Source organism: Erpetoichthys calabaricus, chromosome 4, assembly GCF_900747795.2.
Source record: "Erpetoichthys calabaricus chromosome 4, fErpCal1.3, whole genome shotgun sequence".
Lineage (NCBI taxonomy): Eukaryota > Metazoa > Chordata > Cladistia > Polypteriformes > Polypteridae > Erpetoichthys > Erpetoichthys calabaricus.
In genome coordinates, this window is record NC_041397.2 from 200,625,549 (window position 1) to 200,646,801 (window position 21,253).

A 21,253-nucleotide genomic window follows, 5' to 3' on the forward strand; every position below is an offset into this window, starting at 1 on the left:
AATTTAGCCACATCGTAATGACGTGTCCAAACTCTCTGGGCAAGTAATAGGGACGCAGACTATCTTTATATATATATATCTATATATATTTCAAATATTCTACCTCATGAAGTAAATCATTACAATTTTTATGAACACTTCAAATTATGGCACTAATTCAGACTTTTTAAAGTTGTTTTTGGTTTTCTTTTTATAGTGGTACCATTTTTTTCGGGGGGCAAAATATCTTTGTCCTCCATTTGGTTAGTTTTAATGTGGCCTTGCATTGCTATTCCATAGGAGCATGTTTTGTCTATTCACATTTACAAATGTCCAGTGATGACTTGGATCAATTGACTGAGGTGGATCGGGCCATCTCCAGTTGCAACATTGAGAGGTGATGGGGGCTGTCCAGACCAATCACACTGGCCTGGGCTGGGGAGCAGTGCAGCAATTCTGGTCAAAAGCCACCAAGAAACAACAGAAGATCATGGTGGTGGATGAAGACACCAGGCTAGAGCAGGAGCGCTTCCATGAGAAAGCAGTATCCTAGGGCAGCCAAGGTGCTTGGACGAGATGGGGCGCTACCATTAACCAACACATCACCTGGGCAGACATCTGGAGGAAGCCATAATCTAGACTTAGCTTCCTGTTTAGGGCAACCTCCCATGCCCTCGGAACCTCACACAGTGGTATGGTGAGGTGGTAGGTTGTTCCCTCTGCGGGAGCAACAAGGCGAGCCTTAAGCACATATTGTCAGGTTGTAAGGTGGCTTTGACCTAGGGATGCTTCAGGTGGCGGCACGATCAAGTCCTGGCAAAGATGTCCAAGATCCTGCAGAGCTGTAGGGTAGCAGCAAACCACACACCAGCGATAGTTAAGCATTCCCTAGCAGGATTTGTAAAGTCCAGCAGTACGTATCAACCTCCTGCGCAGAAGAGGTTTAGCATGCTTACACCTGGCAAAGAGTGGCAGATGTTGGCAGACTTCAGGAAACAGGTGGTCTTCCCAAGAGAGGTTGTAATAACTACTCTCCGGCCAGACATTGTCATATGGTCTGCGGTGGAGAAGAGGGTCCTGCTCATCGAATTAACCATCCTTTGGAAGGATGGTATGATAGCAACCCATGAAAGGAAGACCTTGAGGTATATTGAGCTGGCAACGGAGTGCCAAGAGTTTGGCTGGAAAGCCAGAGTTTACCCCATGGAGGTCAGTTGCTGGGGCGTTGTTGGCAAAGCAACAGTCTAATTGTTACACAGTGTGGGAGTGGTGGGCTCGAGCTTGAGGAAAGCCATAAAGGCACTGGGAGAGGAAGTGGAGAAAGGGAGCTGCTGGCTTTGGCTGTGAAGGAAAGACGTTTGTGTGGGGTCAACACCCCAGTGAAGGCAGCTGAAGGGGGTGACAGGGAGACATCCCCAGGCTGCCACTGGCCCCCCTGCTAGGAGAAGTACTGGTTTAGGGCGCAAAACATCCATGAATGGCAGTTTCCAGCTGACGACCCTGCAGCTGACATAACGGCACTGGTGGAGGTGCGACAGGTTGAAGAGCCAAAGCAGTATACTGTATATTGTCTTACCTTTACAATGAAATGAAATGCATTGATAAAAATGTGCATGGCAGTGAAAGTTGTTGTCACTAATAACAAACCTTTAACATTTCTGTCCCTCTCCATTTCATATACTTGTATTAAGAGGCCTGCTAAAAATGCAGAACATTTCAGTCAGTAAGCAGCAGTTTATCCAGCTGAGCTAAAGAGAAGGTTTCCATACCATTTGTCTGTGCTTAGGAATTTGCTCATGATGACACCCTGCCCTTGGCTGTTTATCCTCCCTGAAACACAGTATTGACACTCTTTCTGAAGCTGCAACATATTCTACTTTTCTCACTATTTGCCATTTATTTTTATTCTTTCATTTTTAGGAGCTGTAATATATTGTTCTGTTCTTTTCTCATATCAAAAGTTTTCCTGACTTTATATTTCATATGTGCATTCTATATGTGCAGGTAGGATCTGCAGGTGTTGATTAGATTTTTAATAAAATTAACAACAATGTTTATATTCACGGTTTATCTTATTGATAATATACAGTAAATCCTTATAAGTTGAAATTCATTTACATGTTTGTATTTTATAAAGGTATTTTGCTTCAGTTTTCTAAAAATGTAACTTTTATGAAAATATAATGAACATCTGATTTAAAAGTTATTTTTAAATGTTATGCAGATACTAAGTGTATTAAAAATATTAACCTGAAAGTCTGTTGTACCACATCCCTTTTTCTTTTCTTATTTTTTTTTTAAGGTGGATCCTTCTGGCAAATATGAAAATATAATAACCATTAGATCATTCAGACCTGAATTTCATTTAGTGGGAGGTATAAATCTGCCTAAAATCATTGACTGTGTTGGTTCTGATGGAAAACAGCGAAAACAACTTGTCAAAGTGAGAACTTCTGCATGTTGTATGAAGAAAGTATCTGTAGAGGTTGTGCATCCTGCAATGCAAAATATTTCCAGTATGATATAGCAGGCTTTTGCTTACTATTTGCCTACCAGTGTTAGTTGGCTTCAGTCCATGAACTGTCTTTACATTATAACATATCGATTTTTGGTCCTTAATACATTATCATTTCTTCAGGTATTACAATAGATGTTGCTTATTTATGTTTACTTGTTGCTGACTAGTTCTACATGTTATTATTATTATCCTTTCTAAAAATGTTATGCATGATTTTCTCATTCTCATTAAATTACAGGGCCAGGATGACCTTAGGCAGGATGCTGTAATGCAGCAGGTTTTCCAGATGTGTAACATGTTGTTGCTGCGAAACACAGAAACGCGAAAGAGAAAACTAACCATTCGTCGATATAAGGTAATGCTTTTAAGTGTGAATAATATTCAGGCATAACTGTTTTGTTTTGTAGGTGATACTGTACCTTAGAATGGGCAAGTCCTTAGTGCAGGGTTTATTATTGCTTTGTGCTGGAATGGACTCTGATGCCTCATGACTATTGTTAAATTAAGTGTGTACAGTAAAGGGGCAGTTTTGTGATTTCAGTTGTAGCGATGAAACGTATGAACATGTCCAGATAGCACTAGGCACAATAAAGGAAGCAATAGTAATTGGAAATATCAGTCCATTTCTGATCACATTAATGCACACAGCTACAAACATTCAGTTTAGATCCATTTACTGCCATCATTTAATCTAAAATTTAAGCCTCTGTGATGAGGGTGAAATCTAGAGTAAACCCACGTGGGCTCATTCACAGTGTAATAAGTAAGGACACCAGACATTGCAAAGGTTTGGGCCAGCCACCCATATGTGTTCCTGGCTGCAAAAGCAAAAAAAAAGTTTTAGAGCGAGTAGTGTTTGAGTCCAAAACAGAACTAAAATCCAGAGGAAGGGAGTGATGTTTTATAGGGAGTCTGGTCGAAGTGACGTCATCCTTGGGGCCGGGACCAGAAATGATGTATTCCATGTTGAGGTAGCGGCTCATGGTGGGATTTCCAGGGAAAGATCTGCAGGAGAAAAAGAGTCAGTGCACCCTGCCGCCCCCTGGGCAGATATGTTACTACCAGTCGTTAAGCCCTTCAGCTGCCTACTATTCACACGTGTGTGACAACAGACATGTGCACAATATAATTATAATGCATACATTTTGCCAAAATAATATTTTGGTTGACAAAGGCAAACAGATCTAAAATCATGAGGAGAAGTAGGAACTTGGAAAACTCATGAAAATTAACTATGAATAATTGTCAGGGATGATTTAAAAGCCTGTTTAAAAAGTAAAGAAGCTTCATAGCCGAGCAGCATGAAGCCCTGTTACTAAGTAACGATAGGTAAAGATGAACAACGACGAGTGTTCAAGGATTAAAAAGGGGAACATAACGGGGCATCAAACTCCAGATATAAAAGCACCATAAGCTTAGGAGGTATGCGTCATCAGCACTGCCAAAGTCTCATATTTGTCTGATGATAGCTGTTTTTTCTCAACCACTCACTAAAATCGATGTATTTCTGAGACATATCCAGAATCACATTCTTGATCATCTCATTAGCTCCATACCCACAAGTAGCCTCTATGGAATACAGTTCATAAGCATCACTAACAGATTTTTTTTTTCTGTCAAGTCATATTGCATAATAGTCCAAATGAATAAAGTAGTGAGGATCTCTATGAGACAAGACTGCACTTAGGCAGCACTAAAGACTGGAGGGATCTTTGTGAACTTTGCTTTTTGTTGAATTGATCTGGTCAATAAAACAGGTTGTGACTGAGATTTGAACCTGCAATCTCTGTTATGGAAGATTTTGGCAATGCAGCCTCTTCTCTACTGCCTGTACATTCTCATTTTGCCGTGTGCTTTAATCTGTAAACAAACAAGCACATGTACACCTTATGATAATAATGGTATGAAAGAACCATCTTTCCTAGTGCCCAGACATTGTGGGATAATAATTAATTGCAATTAAATGCCTTTTTAACACTGACATTTACCTCTTAAAAAAAGTACCTTTTAAGTTTAAAGCCTGTAGTAAGGCACACAAAGTTCATATAATTTACCTAGTAGTATTTTGAGTATGTTTTATGTGATGTTTGTTTTGTGGATGGCATGTCCCATTTCATTTTGTTTTGAAATTGTTTTTGTTCTCCTTTTCTTTGTGTTTTCAGTCTGCTGCATTTGTTTAAAAGCTGGAATGGTAGTGGCTGGAGGTTATACCATAAAGGCAGCATATTGTCAGCATCTCACTCCCATTCATATACAATTTGCTTTTCTCATTAAACTACATCTCCTATCACTTGGCAACAGTAGTTTATTGTGCACTCATCTATCATTAAAAGTAATATTAAGAGTTATATTTAGGCCTTGATTTGCCCTGAAACATGTCTTAAGAGCTAATATTCCTTGTGCGTTTTGTTTTTGTACATTCTAGTGTTTTATTGTGTTTTTTTTTTCTTTTTGTCTGTGCCATTTTGACTTATATTTTTTTTTTATTTGTCATTGTATCATCTTGCTTTGATTCGTGCCCTGACCTTTACTTGTTTGTCAGTGTCTCCATTACTTTAATTAGTTTTGCAAGAACATTTTTAAGTGCAGTTCTGTCATGTGGACTTTCCTATTAAGGTCACAGACTTTATAGGCAATGCAACAGAACGTGTCATTGACTGATTGATCTGCTGTAAATCTGAGGTGAACAGATAAGCACTCAACTTTCAGTTTATTATATTTAACTCTTCTCCAAATGTTTGTCTTTTCCTTATATGAGTACAAGGCATACATTCAGGCTAATCAGTCCGTCAGTGCTCCCAGGGTATGCTTTTGGCTCAACAAAACCAGATTTGACTCTCCAGATAATTTAATGTTTAGATGGTTTTCAGAACTTAAGCTCCAGCCATCAACAGTTGCAAGTAATTAGTGTTTGTCCCAGTAACACTGACCATAAGGCAAGAATCAAACCTGGATAGGATGCCATTGCCTCACAGAACACACTCAGGCACACACTCACACACACATTCATAAAAGGGCAGTTCTATTTACTCAAAAGCACACATCTTTGACATGTGGAAGAAGAAGACCTTTGAAGATAAAAGGAAAACATGCAAACACAGGCAGAGGCCATGCCCAGATCTGAACTGAGAATTATGGAGCTATGCTGCATAAGCACTGACCATTGCATCATTATGCTGTGATATGTTATACTGTGTCAATTTATCACTTAAGTTGTATTAATAGCAGCTGAATTCAACATTTGCCATGTCAAACTAGAAACAGTCCATTTTATATACAGTAGAGTCCCGCTAATCCGAAAATCCGCCTAATCCGAACAGGACTAGGGAAAAAAATAATTTTTATAAAATTTCTGAACTGGGAAAAGTAAAGAAAACAAGTTTTTTCAAGTTATGTCGTACGTTTAATGTACATTTAAGAAACTTGTCATTTTTCAATTTCGCTATCTAACTAAAAATCCAAAATACAGCCTTACTTAAAATTGAAACAAGTTCAAGTTTACTCACGTATGTAGAATCCATGTTCTGTACAGCATTTACACAAAACGTAAAAAGCAAACCATTATCTAAGAGATAAAGTCAGTGATCTTCTTCTGACGCAACGAACTAAAACGGCTTGAAGAAGCAATGTTTCGCCAACACGCATAAACATAACATCTGTTGGGGTTGCATCGGCGTGTTGCTCAACGTAGCGCAAAGCGAGATCAAGGACACTGGCTGCGGCAGTGTGTGGAACAACATCAGTCAGCGCGTCCCCTTCCTCCTCACTGTCGTCTGCGTCGAGATCAGCTGACGTTCCCTGCACAGCTGCCACAATGTCTTCATCTGTGTATTCTTCATGGCCACAGTTGTCAACGGCCGTCCACTCTTCCACGCACTCTTCTTCTGCATTTTCACAACCTGGCATTCTTTTCACCAATTGAAGAAGTTCACAATTTTCTTTTGTCGGGGGGGAAAACTGTTTGGACAAACTCTAGCTCAGGCCAGAGATTTTTCCAAGACTTCTGTAAGGATTCCTTGCATGTGTTTTCCCAAGCTTCAGCAACCCAGTAAATAACATCTTTGATGTTCATTTTCATGAGTTTATCCAAAATTGTTAGCTCTTCATTATCTTCAAGTAGGCTACGAAGAAGCATTTTTCTATAATTCTGTTTCAAAGCCTGCAAAACCCCTTGGTCCATTGGCTGCAAAATTGATGTGACATTTGGTGGGAGAAAAATAGCCTTGATATCATCGCAAACAAGTTGCATTTCTTCTGGATGTGACGGAGCATTGTCTATAAGTAACAAAGCACGAGGAGGCAATCCATTTTCTTTGTTAAACGCCTTTACTTTTGGCACAAATTGCTTGTCAAACCATTCTTGGAACAAGGCACGATCCATCCAAGCTTTCTTTTGATTTCTGTAAAAAACAGGGAGAGAGTTCATGTTCATGTTCTTAAAACAGCGTGGTTTTGCCGATTTGCCAATAACCATCAGTGGAAGCTTATTTGTGGCAGAAGCATTGCTGCAGGCCAACACAGTTAGGCGCTGTTTATCCATTTTAAACCCTGGTGCAGATCGTTCCTCTTGTGATGCAAGACTTTTGGTAGGCAATGCTTTAAAGTTAAGTCCTGTCTCATCTGCGTTGTAAACTTGCTGGGGCGAGTAGGAAGAAATGATACATTTGAACTCCTCAAGGTATTCAACAGCTGCTTCATTGTCCGCTGACAATTTCTCCTCAGTTATTGTAAGCTGCCTGATTCCGTGTCTTTTCTTCCATCGGTCTAAGAAACCACAACTAGCTGTAAATGATACGTCACCGTCCATGAGCTTGTTCAATTGAAGCGCCTTTTCTTGAATTAGAGGGCCAGTGATAGGGATTCCTTTCTGTCTTTCTTGTGTAAACCATAAGAAAAGTGCTTCGTCCAATTTTTCGTAAGAAGACACTGTCGTCTTGCTACGTTTTTCAATCGTTTTTTCACTTGTGGTAGTGCAAAACTGCTCAATTTTACCTCTGTTCTTTTTCCAATCGGAAATTGTTGCTTTCCCGACACCAAATTCCTTCGATAACTGAGTGGCACTTTCACCTTTGTGAAGTCTTTTCAACACTTCCAGTTTTTCTTTTAATGTACACGAGTTATGTTTACGTTTGCTTGCCATGATGATTAACAGCAGGGACAAGCACAGAATGTAAAGAAACCACACTACACACCATTCACAAGGACTCACAAAACACAGGGCAAGTGCGCGCACACGAACAATAACATTGCACAAAACACATCACTCAGCAGTAGCAGGTGGCACACTGACTCAGTGACTCATAGTTTGGGAATGGAAATCAAGAGGAATGCGTAGGTCTAGGCGGGGGGTCTAGTTCACTGCCCTTCCGCTACTACTCACGTACCGCCCGTCATATCGATTTTACCTCCGATCACAGTCACACTACAGTGCAGTTTAAATTGCAGTGTACTAGAATACGTAATTTCTTACCTTTAATTCTTGACACATCAGACGCTTAATACGCCTCATAAAGTCAATATATGGCATTATATGACAAAACTCTGCCTAATCTGAATTTTCACTAATCCGAACAGGGTTCGGTCCCAATTAGTTCGGATTAGCGGGACTCTACTGTAATACAATTTTCCTTAAAAAACCTTAAAGCAATATTCCCTGACTGAGGACTGAAATACAGTTAGATCCATAAATATTTGGACAGAGACGATTTTTTTCTAATTTTGGTTCTGTACATTACCACAATGAATTTTAAATGAAACAACTCAGATACTGTTGAAGTGCAAACTTTCAGCTTTAATTCAGTGGGGAGAACAAAACGATTGCATAAAAATGTGAGGCAACTAAAGCATTTTTTTTAACACAATCCCTTCATTTCAGGGGCTCAAAAGTAATTGGACAATTGACTAAAAGGCTATTTCATGGGCAGGTGTGGGCAAGTCCATCATTATGTCATTATCAATTAAGCAGATAAAAGGGCTGGAGTTGATCTGAGGTGTGGTGCTTGCATGTGGAAGATTTTGCTGTGAACAGACAACATGCGGTCAAAGAGGCTCTCCATGCAGGTGAATGAAGCCATCCTTAAGCTGCAAAAACAGAAAAAACCCATCCGAGAAATTGCTACAATATTACGAGTGGCAAAATCTACAGTTTGGTACATCCTGAGTAAGAAAGCAAGCACTGGTGAACTCAGCAATGCAAAAAGACCTGGACGTCCACGGAAGACAACAGTGGTGGATGATCACAGAATCATTTCCATAGTGAAGAGAAACCCCTTCACAACAGCCAACCAAGTGAACAACACTCTCCAGGGGGTAGGCGTATCGATATCCAAGTCTACCATAAAAAGAAGACTGCATGAAAGTAAATACAGAGGGTGCACTGCAAGGTGCAAGTCACTCATAAGCCTCAAGAATAGAAAGGCTAGATTGGACTTTGCTAAAGAACATCTAAAAAAGCCAGCACAGTTCTGGAAAAACATTCTTTGGACAGATGAAACCAAGATCAGCCTCTACCAGAATGATGGCAAGAAAAAAGTATGGAGAAGGCGTGGAACAGCTCATTATCCAAAGCATAGCACATCATCTGTAAAACATGGTGGAGGCAGTGTGATGGCTTGGGCGTGCATGGCTGCCAGTGGCACTGGAACACTAGTGTTTATTGATGATGTGACACAGGACAGAAGCAGCCGAATTAATTCTGAGGTGTTCAAAGACATACTGTCTGCTCAAATCCAGCTAAATGCAGTCAAATTGATTGTCCATCTGTATCATGAAACGCCACCCAATGACCAAAAACATACAGCCAAAGCAACCCAGGAGTTTATTAAACCAAAGAAGTGGAAAATTCTTGAATGACCAAATCAGTCACCTGATCTTAACCCAATTGAGCATGCATTTCACTTGTTGAAGACTAAACTTCAGACAGAAAGGCCCACAAACAAACAGCAACTGAAAGCCGATGCAGTAAAGGCCTGGCAGAGCATTAAAAAGGAGGAAACCCAGCATCTGGTGATGTCCATGAGTTCAAGACTTCAGGCTGTCATTGCCAGCAAAGGGTTTTCAACCAAGTATTAGAAATGAACATTTTATTTCCAGTTATTTAATTTGTCTAATTACTTTTCAGCCCCTGAAATGAAGGGGTTGTTAAAAAATGCTTTAGTTGCCTCACATTTTTATGCAATCGTTTTGTTCATCCCACTGAATTAAAGCTGAAAGTCTGCACTTCAACTGCATATGAGTTGTTTCATTTAAAATTCATTGTGGTAATGTACAGAACCAAAATTAGAAAAAAGTTGTCTCTGTCCAAATATTTACGGACCTAACTGTATATACTTTCACTCTCCGTACTTCAACAGTACAAATCTTATTATTTATTATTCTTGTTATTTACATTATTTAAAAAGCAATATCAGCAGTATTAGTATTATAACACAGTTTGCAGCTTCCATTTTGCTGGTGCATAATTTCCATCAGGACATGAAGTGTTATGTTTGAGTTGTTAATTTTTATACGACAGTTTAGTGAAAGTGGATTTTATAATATATTAAATATGTAATATTTAAATATCTGTATCTGTTCTATTATCATTATTTGGAACAATGCTAATTTCACATTAAATTATGATTTAAGATGAAAAATCACCTGCCACAATAGTCTGCTGCATCAGACTTCATTGTAAATCCATTGAAATATGATTTCATAGTTTAAGGACTACATTTAATTTTTAAACAGTTTATGAATAATTAAGTTCAAAGGGAGTTCAGATGATTTATTTATAAAGCTACCTTCTGTGACTTGATATAAACTGAAAGCAGTTATGTTATTATATATATATATATATATATATATATATATATATATATATATATATATATATATATATATATATTATACAGTATATAAAATACACACACACATAGTAAGCACTGCATGTCAGTAATCTTCTGAGATTACCCATATGGATTATTAACAGTACTGTTTTGTTTGTACAGGTTGTTCCCTTCTCTCAGAGGAGTGGCGTTTTAGAATGGTGTACTGGCACTGTGCCAATTGGGGAATACCTTATTGATCCCACCAAAGGTGCTCACAAGAGATACAGACCTAACGACTGGAGTGGCATGGTCTGTAGGAGAAAAATGAATGTAAGGTTAAACCACAAATGAAAGTCCCTCAGTATTTGAGAACTGCATGTTATTTCTGTTAAATCAACTCTATGAACTTAAGAACTCTAAAATTTATACAAGTGTCTCAGAAGGTCATTTTTCATAACTGTACAATATGAGTATTAATCTGTAGTCAACACTGCAATTTTTCTAGTGATGGACAAAGAGACATGTTTGTGTGTTATTGAGCTGAACTATATAATGAATATCTGACATTTAAATTTTTCCTGCTATGTTTTGGGAAAATGTTATTATTTAAATACATTTTCCCAACACATAACAAGAACCCCATATTGTGCTGATTTTTAAATAGCTCACATTGAAATATCTTTCACATATTTTTTATTGGTGCATGCACTGTGTCTACTGTATGCTCCCTCTCGCCCACTCTGATGTGCTGGTTGATGCCACCTCTGTGTGTAGCTCCTGGCTGGTGGAATAAGCTGCCCACCTACATGCAAAACTCTGACTCCCTCAATGTGTTCAAGAATATAAAGACTGTCTTGTTTTTTGAATTTCTATCTAACTAATTGCTGTTTTGTAAATCTTGGAACTGTAACTTGCTTATACAGTATGTTTGAGCTTTTCATTTGTGGAAATCAATTTTGTACCATTGTCCTATCACACTTGCACCCAAACAGTCCCCAAACTGATGTTTCTTTGATTATGTTGACCTCTTTTGTAGGTTACTTAAAAAGCATCTACTAAGCGAATAAATGTTAATTACTAATGATGCTTTTTGCTGATATATTTTGAAGTTTTACTCAGATACCTTGTGTATTAATGCTTTTCTAATATATTTAAAGGAGATTGTTAAAAAAACATTTGAAGACAAGCTGAACACCTACTTGGAGGTCTGTCAAAACTTTAAACCCGTATTTCGCTACTTCTGCATGGAAAGATTTCTAGATCCTGCTGTTTGGCTGGAAAGACGACTTGCCTATACACGCAGCGTGGCAACTTCGTCCATTGGTAACTGTTACCATCTCTTGAATAATAATAACTATTCTCACAGTAGGGTTCTGTATCGAAGGAGTGACATAACAAAGGAGTGACATAAATACTGTATTAAAGACTTAACGATGGAGTGACAAATTTCGATTAAAATTTTATTTAAAAAAAAAAAAAAAAAAAATTATAAAAATAATTAAAATTAACACAACTGAAAGTCCGCTCACCAAAAAAAAAATTGTTGTCGCCTCACCAACCACTTGGATGGTTGGTTGGATGGTTGTCACTCCTTTGAAATTTATATCCGAGGTTTCACTCCTTTGTTTTGTCACTCCTATGACATGTCATTCCTTTGAATAGGACCGCACAGTACACATCTTTAAAACATTTCATGTCAAGGAAATACATGTATATGTAGTTTTTGGTTCTGATAAAAATGATTTTGTACTGTATTCCTTTTTCTTAAAGGCTGTTCTTTCAGTTTCTGTGTTCTGTATTTCTAATGCAAATGAGTTCTTTTATTTTTGTTTATAACCTCTGCTTATCAGCTGACTTTATAAATTCAGGTTAATATGAGTGAGGATTCAGTTCAAGATTTTCCCAAAAAATACCCCAAGGATATAATATAATAATATTATAATAATATAATATAAAGCATAAATATTATGTAATAAAGGAAGAGTTTTTTGGAAGAAAAGGTTAGTGAGCTAGTATTAGCTAAAGTTAATATAATTATAGATAAAAAGTTGTAGTCAACTTTAAACAGAAGCCATACAGCATGAGGAAACACCAGTATCCACTAACTAATGTGACTCACATATCTTTGGCAGGCTGAAGAACACTTGCCGAAAAGCTTACGTCAACACAGGCAGAACATTCAAACTCCACAAAGACAGTGATCAAAAATTTAACCTATTTATTTTAATTTTTACTCAGGCGATTACTGAAGATACTTTTTTTTCCTGTTTTTTTATGTCTTTAGTGGGCAATTATTAAAAGCTGGTCCTAGACATATATACATGACTAGACTAGACTATAGTGTGAAGAGCTCAGTAGACAAAAGTAAAGCATATAACATAGTGTTAGGTTAGGTAGACTTTATTATCCCAGAGTGAAATTATTATTATATATAATTCAAAACCAGAAATTAGTCCTTTGGTTAGAAGTCATTGACTTCAGTGGCAGCAATGGTAAAACATGAGTGAAGATATGAAGTGTATGGGGTCTGGTCATGAGGGAGATCTGTACTTAGAATGTTAGTTAGATTATATCAGTGGCACAAATTCAAATATGGTGAGCAAGCAGTCTGAAATTTGTAGATGACAGCAAAATTGGAAAAGTAGCAAGTTGTGTGGTGGCAAAGAAAACAATTCAGCAAGATAGGGAAGATTTTTAAAACTTGGCAAATATTTTGAAAATACTGTTCCAACATACAGGGAAAAGAACATTAATTATAAACATAAGATGGCCAGTGCTTCTTCCAGGTAATATACACAAAATCAAATAAAATGTTATGTAATGTTTTCAAAACTGATAACTAAAAATAAATGAACACTATATCCATATTGTGCATTTAAAACCATATACAACTCTGGGCATCATCGTACAAGAAAGAAAAAAAGAAGTACTAAAATTGATTTTGTTTCAGTTTTCTGTTTTTGCAGAATGCAGAGCTTGTAAAGAAGTGAACAGGGGATTATTTTTTCCTCCTCTTTACTTCAATGGAGTTTGAATTTAAATGTTCTGTACCGTGCTTTGTCTCGATTGGTGGCAGGAGACCATGAATGAATGTCAAAGGAAAAAATATTTTGGGTTTGGTGTATGCTAGCTGTGTTTTTGATATATGAATGACTAGTACCATCTGCGCATCACATACAGGGCTTTAGCATAAGGTAGCTCGAGTGATAGTTCAGGAAGGCATTCAGCAGGTATGTGTAAGGGGTGCAAGACATAAACAGAAGAGTGCTTACAGCATTTAAAAGGGTTCAGCACTTACTGTTAGTAAAAGTCAAATTCTTGGTGTGCATTGTCCTTAGCAAAAGGTTATATTTTGTCACTATTTTGTACTTTTACAGTTGGCTACATTCTTGGACTTGGGGATAGACATGTGCAGAACATACTTATTGATGAAGATACAGCTGAATTAGTGCATATAGACTTAGGTAAGTGACATTTTTTGTGTTAAATTGCATCTTTGATAACTAGAGCAAATACCAAAAAAGTAGCTTATGTACTTTAACTTGTCCTGCACAAATTAATTATAGTGAATTGTAATTTAATCAGTCCTATTCAATTTATGCATTTTTCTTTTCAATATGTAGGTGTAGCATTTGAGCAAGGGAAAATATTGCCAACGCCAGAAACTGTCCCATTCAGACTGTCAAGAGATATTGTAGATGGAATGGGAATAACTGGAGTTGAGGGAGTGTTCAGAAGGTAATCAGAATAGAAACTTCTTTTTTGGGACTTACTCCTTGGTTGGCATTCCCGCTGGTTTCTTTATTACTACTAGGCAAAAGTAATAGTAAGCTGCATTCTAGCTATTTTAAGTTGAATTGCACTCTTAATTACTCAGTTTTAAAATAAACTGTACTGTCTAGTATATGTTTTTTAATTACCAACCTGTACATAATATCAGTTCAATCAGTTAAGGGTTGATCATGCAGTTTTGTGTAAAGGTGTATGACATAATACATTTTTTAAACGTAATTGGCAAATTATTATTGAGTTTATGGATGGGGAAAAAACTCTAGATAAGCAAATTATTCAGTTAACATGACCCTTACTCATCATTTTACTTATGAGCTCTCTTGTTTGGATAAGGTGCTGTGAGAAAACTATGGAGGTGATGAGGAATTCTCAAGAAGCCTTATTGACCATCGTTGAGGTATAATTATTTAAATTTTTGAAGTCTTATGGGCAACCTTATATTTTAGGTCAAGTGTATATTTTTAATATGTGAGCACGTTTATAAAGTCGGTCCTTCTGAAATTTAATGACTTTAAATATATGCTGTTTCTTTTTTTGCATCTGGTAATACAATGCTATATACTGTATACCCTGCTGTTCTATCTTAAACTCTGTGAAGTGCCTTGAGCATGGGAAAGGCGCTATATAAATAAAATGTATTATTATTATTATTAATAATGACTAGGCATACACTACATTGATCATTAGAATGTATTTTGTCCAAGATCAAGGTTTCCAACCTCACTACTAATGGACTTGTTGTGTTATCGCTTCTTATCAGTTTGGGCTGAGTTTCACATCCATTACACTTGTTAGTGGTCAGAAAGCTGGCCGATCGTGCGTAATCTGAGCATGTGAATGTGACCTCTGATTTTACGTTTGTGATATGGCCCCAGTACATCCTTTCATGTTTTGTGCTCATTGCTTCATATGCTCCTTCTGTTCTTTTGGTTCTCTAGCATTTCCTTCAACAGTCTGAAGCATTTTTCTCCTTTTTTTTTTTTTTTTTTTTTTTTTTTCTCTCTCCATCTGGCACCCCCTCTCTCCAAAAAATTGACTTTATGTTAGGAATGTCTTACGTCATGGTACATGGTGCCACTGGAGTGTAGACTTCTGCTGAAAGTGACTTATCGCCAGCAGGCCTTAAGGCTAATGACAAAAAGTAAACCCATTCTAGACCAACAAAAAGGGTAGCACTGCAGGCATGACACAGGGTAAAAATCATGGCAATTTAGAGCCAAGCTGGCCAACCTTAATATCATAAACAGCTGTCTAGTTGTGCAGTAGCTTATGTTCCTGTGGACCCAGCTGGTAGTTTACCTTCTAGTTTCTGACACCCTGTCTGCCTGTCCGTTTTAGGTTTACCCAGAACGAGTATCTGTGAAAGCAAAGCACCTTCAGTATCTGCTCTTCAGCAGCAAGATTCCCATCACATCCACTCTCTTTCACTCAGTTTATGCTGAAATGGAAAACATAGCTATGAAAAATATTCTGCATGTGCACCCTTTTAGGTTAGGTTAGGTTAGGTTTCTTTATTTAGTCATGTTTACACAGGAAAACATGAAATTTGCCTTCTCAGTTGCATCTAATAACAGGTAACAGACAGAATGAAATAAAACAGACAAATAGAAATAAGAAAGGTTAAGGTAAGGCAGTTAAATAAAACATATTTATACCAACAAAAAAAAAAAAAAAAAAAAAAGGTTACAGGATATATATAAAAACCTTATCTCCGATATTTCTTATTGAAAAGTTGTATGGCACTAGGAAGAAAGGAGTTTCTGGAGCGATTTGTGTGGGTTTTCAAAGCAACTATCCTTCCTGATTTACTGAAGTTTAGTTCTACATGTAATGGATGTCTGTCATCAGTTGAGATGATTTCCAGTTTCTTTAGCAAGTCACATTTAGCCATCTTTATACTTACTATTATCTAAAAGTGGCATTTTTTCTGAGAGTTATTCTACACTTCAAAAAATGTATATTGTCAGTTTCAAAAATCTCTTACTTTCCTGCAGCTGGTTGAAAGGTATACAGTGGTGTGAAAAACTATTTGCCCCCTTCCTGATTTCTTATTCTTTTGCATGTTTGTCACACAAAATGTTTCTGATCATCAAACACATTTAACCATTAGTCAAATATAACACAAGTAAATACAAAATGCAGTTTTTAAATGATGGTGTTTATTATTTAGGGAGAAAAAAAATCCAAACCTACATGGCCCTGTGTGAAAAAGTAATTGCCCCCTTGTTAAAAAATAACCTAACTGTGGTGTATCACACCTGAGTTCAATTTCCGTAGCCACCCCCAGGCCTGATTACTGCCACACCTGTTTCAATCAAGAAATCACTTAAATAGGAGCTGCCTGACACAGAGAAGTAGACCAAAAGCACCTCAAAAGCTAGACATCATGCCAAGATCCAAAGAAATTCAGGAACAAATGAGAACAGAAGTAATTGAGATCTATCAGTCTGGTAAAGGTTATAAAGCCATTTCTAAAGCTTTGGGACTCCAGCGAACCACAGTGAGAGCCATTATCCACAAATGGCAAAAACATGGAACAGTGGTGAACCTTCCCAGGAGTGGCCGGCCGACCAAAATTACCCCAAGAGCGCAGAGACGACTCATCCGAGAGGTCACAAAAGACCCCAGGACAACGTCTAAAGAACTGCAGGCCTCACTTGCCTCAATTAAGGTCAGTGTTCACGACTCCACCATAAGAAAGAGACTGGGCAAAAACGGCCTGCATGGCAGATTTCCAAGACGCAAACCACTGTTAAGCAAAAAGAACATTAGGGCTTGTCTCAATTTTGCTAAGAAACATCTCAATGATTGCCAAGACTTTTGGGAAAATACCTTGTGGATTGATGAGTCAAAAGTTGAACTTTTTGGAAGGCAAATGTCCCGTTACATCTGGCGTAAAAGGAACACAGCATTTCAGAAAAAGAACATCATACCAACAGTAAAATATGGTGGTGGTAGTGTGATGGTCTGGGGTTGTTTTGCTGCTTCAGGACCTGGAAGGCTTGCTGTGATAGATGGAACCATGAATTCTACTGTCTACCAAAAAATCCTGAAGGAGAATGTCCGGCCATCTGTTCGTCAACTCAAGCTGAAGCGATCTTGGGTGCTGCAACAGGACAATGACCCAAAACACACCAGCAAATCCACCTCTGAATGGCTGAAGAAAAACAAAATGAAGACTTTGGAGTGGCCTAGTCAAAGTCCTGACCTGAATCCAATTGAGATGCTATGGCATGAACTTAAAAAGGCGGTTCATGCTAGAAAACCCTCAAATAAAGCTGAATTACAACAATTTTGCAAAGATGAGTGGGCCAAAATTCTCTCCAGAGCGCTGTAAAAGACTCATTGCAAGTTATCGCAAACGCTTGATTGCAGTTATTACTGCTAAGGGTGGCCCAACCAGTTATTAGGTTCAGGGGGCAATTACTTTTTCACACAGGGCCATGTAGGTTTGGATTTTTTTTTCTCCCTAAATAATAAAAAACACCATTTACAAACTGCATTTTGTGTTTACTTGTGTTATATTTGACTAATGGTTAAATGTGTTTGATGATCAGAAACATTTTGTGTGACAAACATGCAAAAGAATAAGAAATCAAGGAGGGGGCAAATAGTTTTTCACACCACTGTACATGTGCAGTTTTGTAACCTGTGGTCAAGTAGAAAGAGGAAGCATGACTGTCAAGAGCTATCCTGAGCCAATAACTTTGAGTAAAAGTTTAGTTTTAATCACATGGCTCAGCAGTGATAATGTTTTAGAGTAATGTAAATAAACAGTGATTAGCACTCCTTCTACCAGCTCCAGAATCTCAAGTTTGATTCCCAGAATTTCAACATTCCCTTTTGTGTGGGCTGATCTGTATAAGCGAGTGTGTGTGAGTTTGTCTCACAACAAGCTGATGTACCTAAAGAGATGGCTTCAGCTTTGGGCCCAGTGCTGCTGACTGACATAGGCTTTCAATGTTTTCTAAAAAAGGATTTTGAAGTGTTAAACTTTCTTGTGTCCTTGCAAATAATCCTATTCTCTAATAACATTGGATTAGTAGTCTCTTTGATTTCTGTTTATCCAGAGAGAAAAAGTCATTTCTTCTGCTTAATGCACTATACACACAACTGACTTTGTTTGTAGGAGTATTTAAAAAATGGCACTAAAACACTAGGAAATAATGTTACATTTTTGTCATTGTCTTTATTACTTCAGAATAATAAAGTATACCCGTTCTTAGGTACTGCTGTATGATCCTTTATTTGACTGGACGATGAATCCTTTAAAAGCATTTTATCTTCAGCAAAGACACGAAGAAACTGATCTCAATGCAACTCTTAATTCCACCATAGGAGAAGACCAAGAAACAAACAAGAGGCACAGGTATAAATATGTTTTTAGATCTTCCATATCTAAAAGCTAATGCAGAATTTAGAGCATGACACAATCTTTTTATTAATATAAAGTGCTTTAAGAAACAGCGTTACACATATCTCATGATGGCTCTCCAGCTTTTGTTAGACAGTTTCAAACTGAGTTTTGAATTTTGAAGTAAAACTAATTTTATGTTAGATATCATTAAGATGCAGAGTTTCTTCAGACAAAAAATGCTATTGTAAATATGGCAAGTACAATTAAATGTAAATTTTAAAAATACTAAGTCAGAGTTCATATTATTTGATAATAATGCTGTAGTTTTCACACTTAGATGAATCCACATAGTATCAAGTCTGATTTTACTATGCATGTCTTTTATTTTATTTATCTATTTATTCATAAAAAAAGATGTGATACTAAATTTTATAGTCCTCCTTTATTTATTGGTCTTTTTCGCTGAGGTTATATAATGTAACCAAGAAGTGGTACAATTTGTTTTTTAGCATTGCACTATTAGGTCCTTATATTCAGTTTTGCCTTCTAATTTCGGTAACATATTTTTCATGCAGCGATACACAGAGTTTTAATAAAGTGGCCGAACGTGTCCTTTTGAGGCTCCATGAGAAGCTGAAAGGTGTGGAAGAAGGAGCAGTTCTCAGCGTTGGGGGACAGGTGAATCTCCTGATACAGCAAGCAATGGACCCAAAGAATTTAAGCCGCTTATTTCCAGGATGGCAACCTTGGATTTAGGTTTACGATGTGTGGCGAGTGAGTGTCAGGGAATCAGCTTATAACTTCCATGCATGCGAATCATCAAAACCTTTCAAACAGAATAAATTGACAGAATATTTGTTCACATCATCTTCTTGCATTTTTCTAATCAATCATATTGTCATACTATTTGTTTCTAGAAAAATTTCAATCTAAACTATTTGTTTTTGGGTTGAGTACGGAATTGTACTGTATGTTACCCTGAGTAGTGCTCTCAACTGGCACCCTCTGGCAAATGTAGTTTATCATTGGGATTTCTATGCTTGTGTACAGTGTACTGTGTATGAAGTTGAATGTACCAGATGTTTTCCTTTGGGACAGTAGGCATACTTTCAGGGTTGCTTCCTCTATTACCCTCAGTGCCACCATGTTACATGCAACACCCCTTCACTAGGCCAGACAAGTTACGAATATTGATGAATAGAGATTATTTTAGTTGCTGCTATCAGATTATATAGTGTTCAGAATATCACTGTTAGAACTAAAATATAATAAAAATGAATTTATATGAATATGTTACCATGTGTCCTTTTAAAAAAAAAAAGAACTGAATGTGTTGTATTAATGTAAACAGTCCAGTGTTGGCATGAAATGAGGTTGTACATTTAGATGAATTGTGTAAAACAAATAGTGGCCTTCAGTTTGTAATCTATAGCTTGGGAATACACAAATTAGAATGTAGTAGTTTCAAATATAATTTGTCAGACACAGAAATTATTTAGCATCAGCCCATGAACTCTGAATTTTAAACATATTTATGTTCCCACAATTTCAGTTAATATGATTTTTATTTTAGAACTTTTGCAGCAGCACTATATCTGTGATTTATTACTTTATTGTAGAATTCTATGATAAATTAAGTTACAGTTTTAAAACCCAGAAATGTTTAAAGCTAATGGCTGATGTAATTGGTTTAGTTTCCATGTTTACAGTTTTGTAAAAAGCCTCCAGTGATGGTAGAACGTAACTGCTATTTTGTAATGGTTCATTACACTGAATATGGAAAACCATTTGTCTCCTTTTAAAAGGTTTTTAATTGCAATTAAGTTATCTGTTACATTCTAAAAAGTAGTAAAATTACCCTGTTTTTATCAGTTTTATAAAATGAAAACCTATCTTACTGCCTAATTAATTATATTCACATAATACATCCATTCTAAATGTAAATAGGCAAATATTTGTTCTCATTTATGAGATGTATACTGTATAAAAGATTAGAAAATGGAAACGGACAGAAAAAGTGTTGTTTACAGCAGTGTACTCTTACAGGCACCCTTTTGTGTAAAGTTACTCACAGATGGTATGTTAAAGAGGAATGCAGAGTGATGTTTAAAAATCTATTTGTGTTAAATATGTACTGGATATATTGTACTGTACATTGTACATACAATGTTTGTAGATTTCTTTATTACAAAATGTCAAGTCAGTGATTCTTAAAGCTTTAAAATGTGAAAATAATCTAATTGGTGGAGTTTTATTGCACATAATTCAATTTAATAATACTACTTATAGACATATACTTGATATATTTTTGAAAAGAAGCATCACTTAAAGAATTTGTGTCATAAATACTTGAGATATAAATAAATCCAGGGAAAAAGATTTGATCATTTGTAATGTTATGTTCACTTCCTTTGACAGTGTACTATTGTAACTCTGGCAAATATTTGCACAAATGTTCTTCTGCATAAATATAATAAAGTCTTTGACAGATGTGTTTAGAAGTCTGTTGGATTCCCTTATGTATATATAGTAATAATGTTATCTCATCAATAAAACTTTTCTACTTATGAAGATGCCTGACAGTTTGTTGATTTAATGCAAAAACATATACTGAAGTTTTGAAGTAGGCATCTGCAGGACACAATTCTTAAATAGAATCAAATAATAAAACAGCTCTGATAAAGTTTTGGAAATGCTAAATGATCATGCGTGATGACTCTTAAACGCTGGGGTGGCAAAAATTGTAGGGTACAACATACATAATAGACAAGCAATAATAATAATCCTCAAAGTGGCATC

The 21,253-nt window shown here is 36.8% G+C and overlaps 1 protein-coding gene across 1 annotated transcript in view; it reads left to right on the forward strand.

The window, feature by feature from the left end:
• atm (ATM serine/threonine kinase) overlaps positions 1-21,025 on the forward strand; it is a 175,588-nt gene extending 154,563 nt beyond the window's left edge. Inside the window, exons 55-63 of the mRNA XM_028800178.2 lie at positions 2,282-2,422; positions 2,736-2,852; positions 10,486-10,635; positions 11,463-11,628; positions 13,683-13,769; positions 13,929-14,043; positions 14,431-14,494; positions 18,324-18,466; positions 19,030-21,025. Of these exons, the coding sequence (XP_028656011.1) occupies positions 2,282-2,422; positions 2,736-2,852; positions 10,486-10,635; positions 11,463-11,628; positions 13,683-13,769; positions 13,929-14,043; positions 14,431-14,494; positions 18,324-18,466; positions 19,030-19,210 (1,164 nt within the window). The 3' untranslated portion in view covers positions 19,211-21,025. The remainder of the gene's footprint in view (positions 1-2,281; positions 2,423-2,735; positions 2,853-10,485; positions 10,636-11,462; positions 11,629-13,682; positions 13,770-13,928; positions 14,044-14,430; positions 14,495-18,323; positions 18,467-19,029) is intronic.
• The last annotated feature ends 228 nt before the right edge of the window (positions 21,026-21,253 follow it).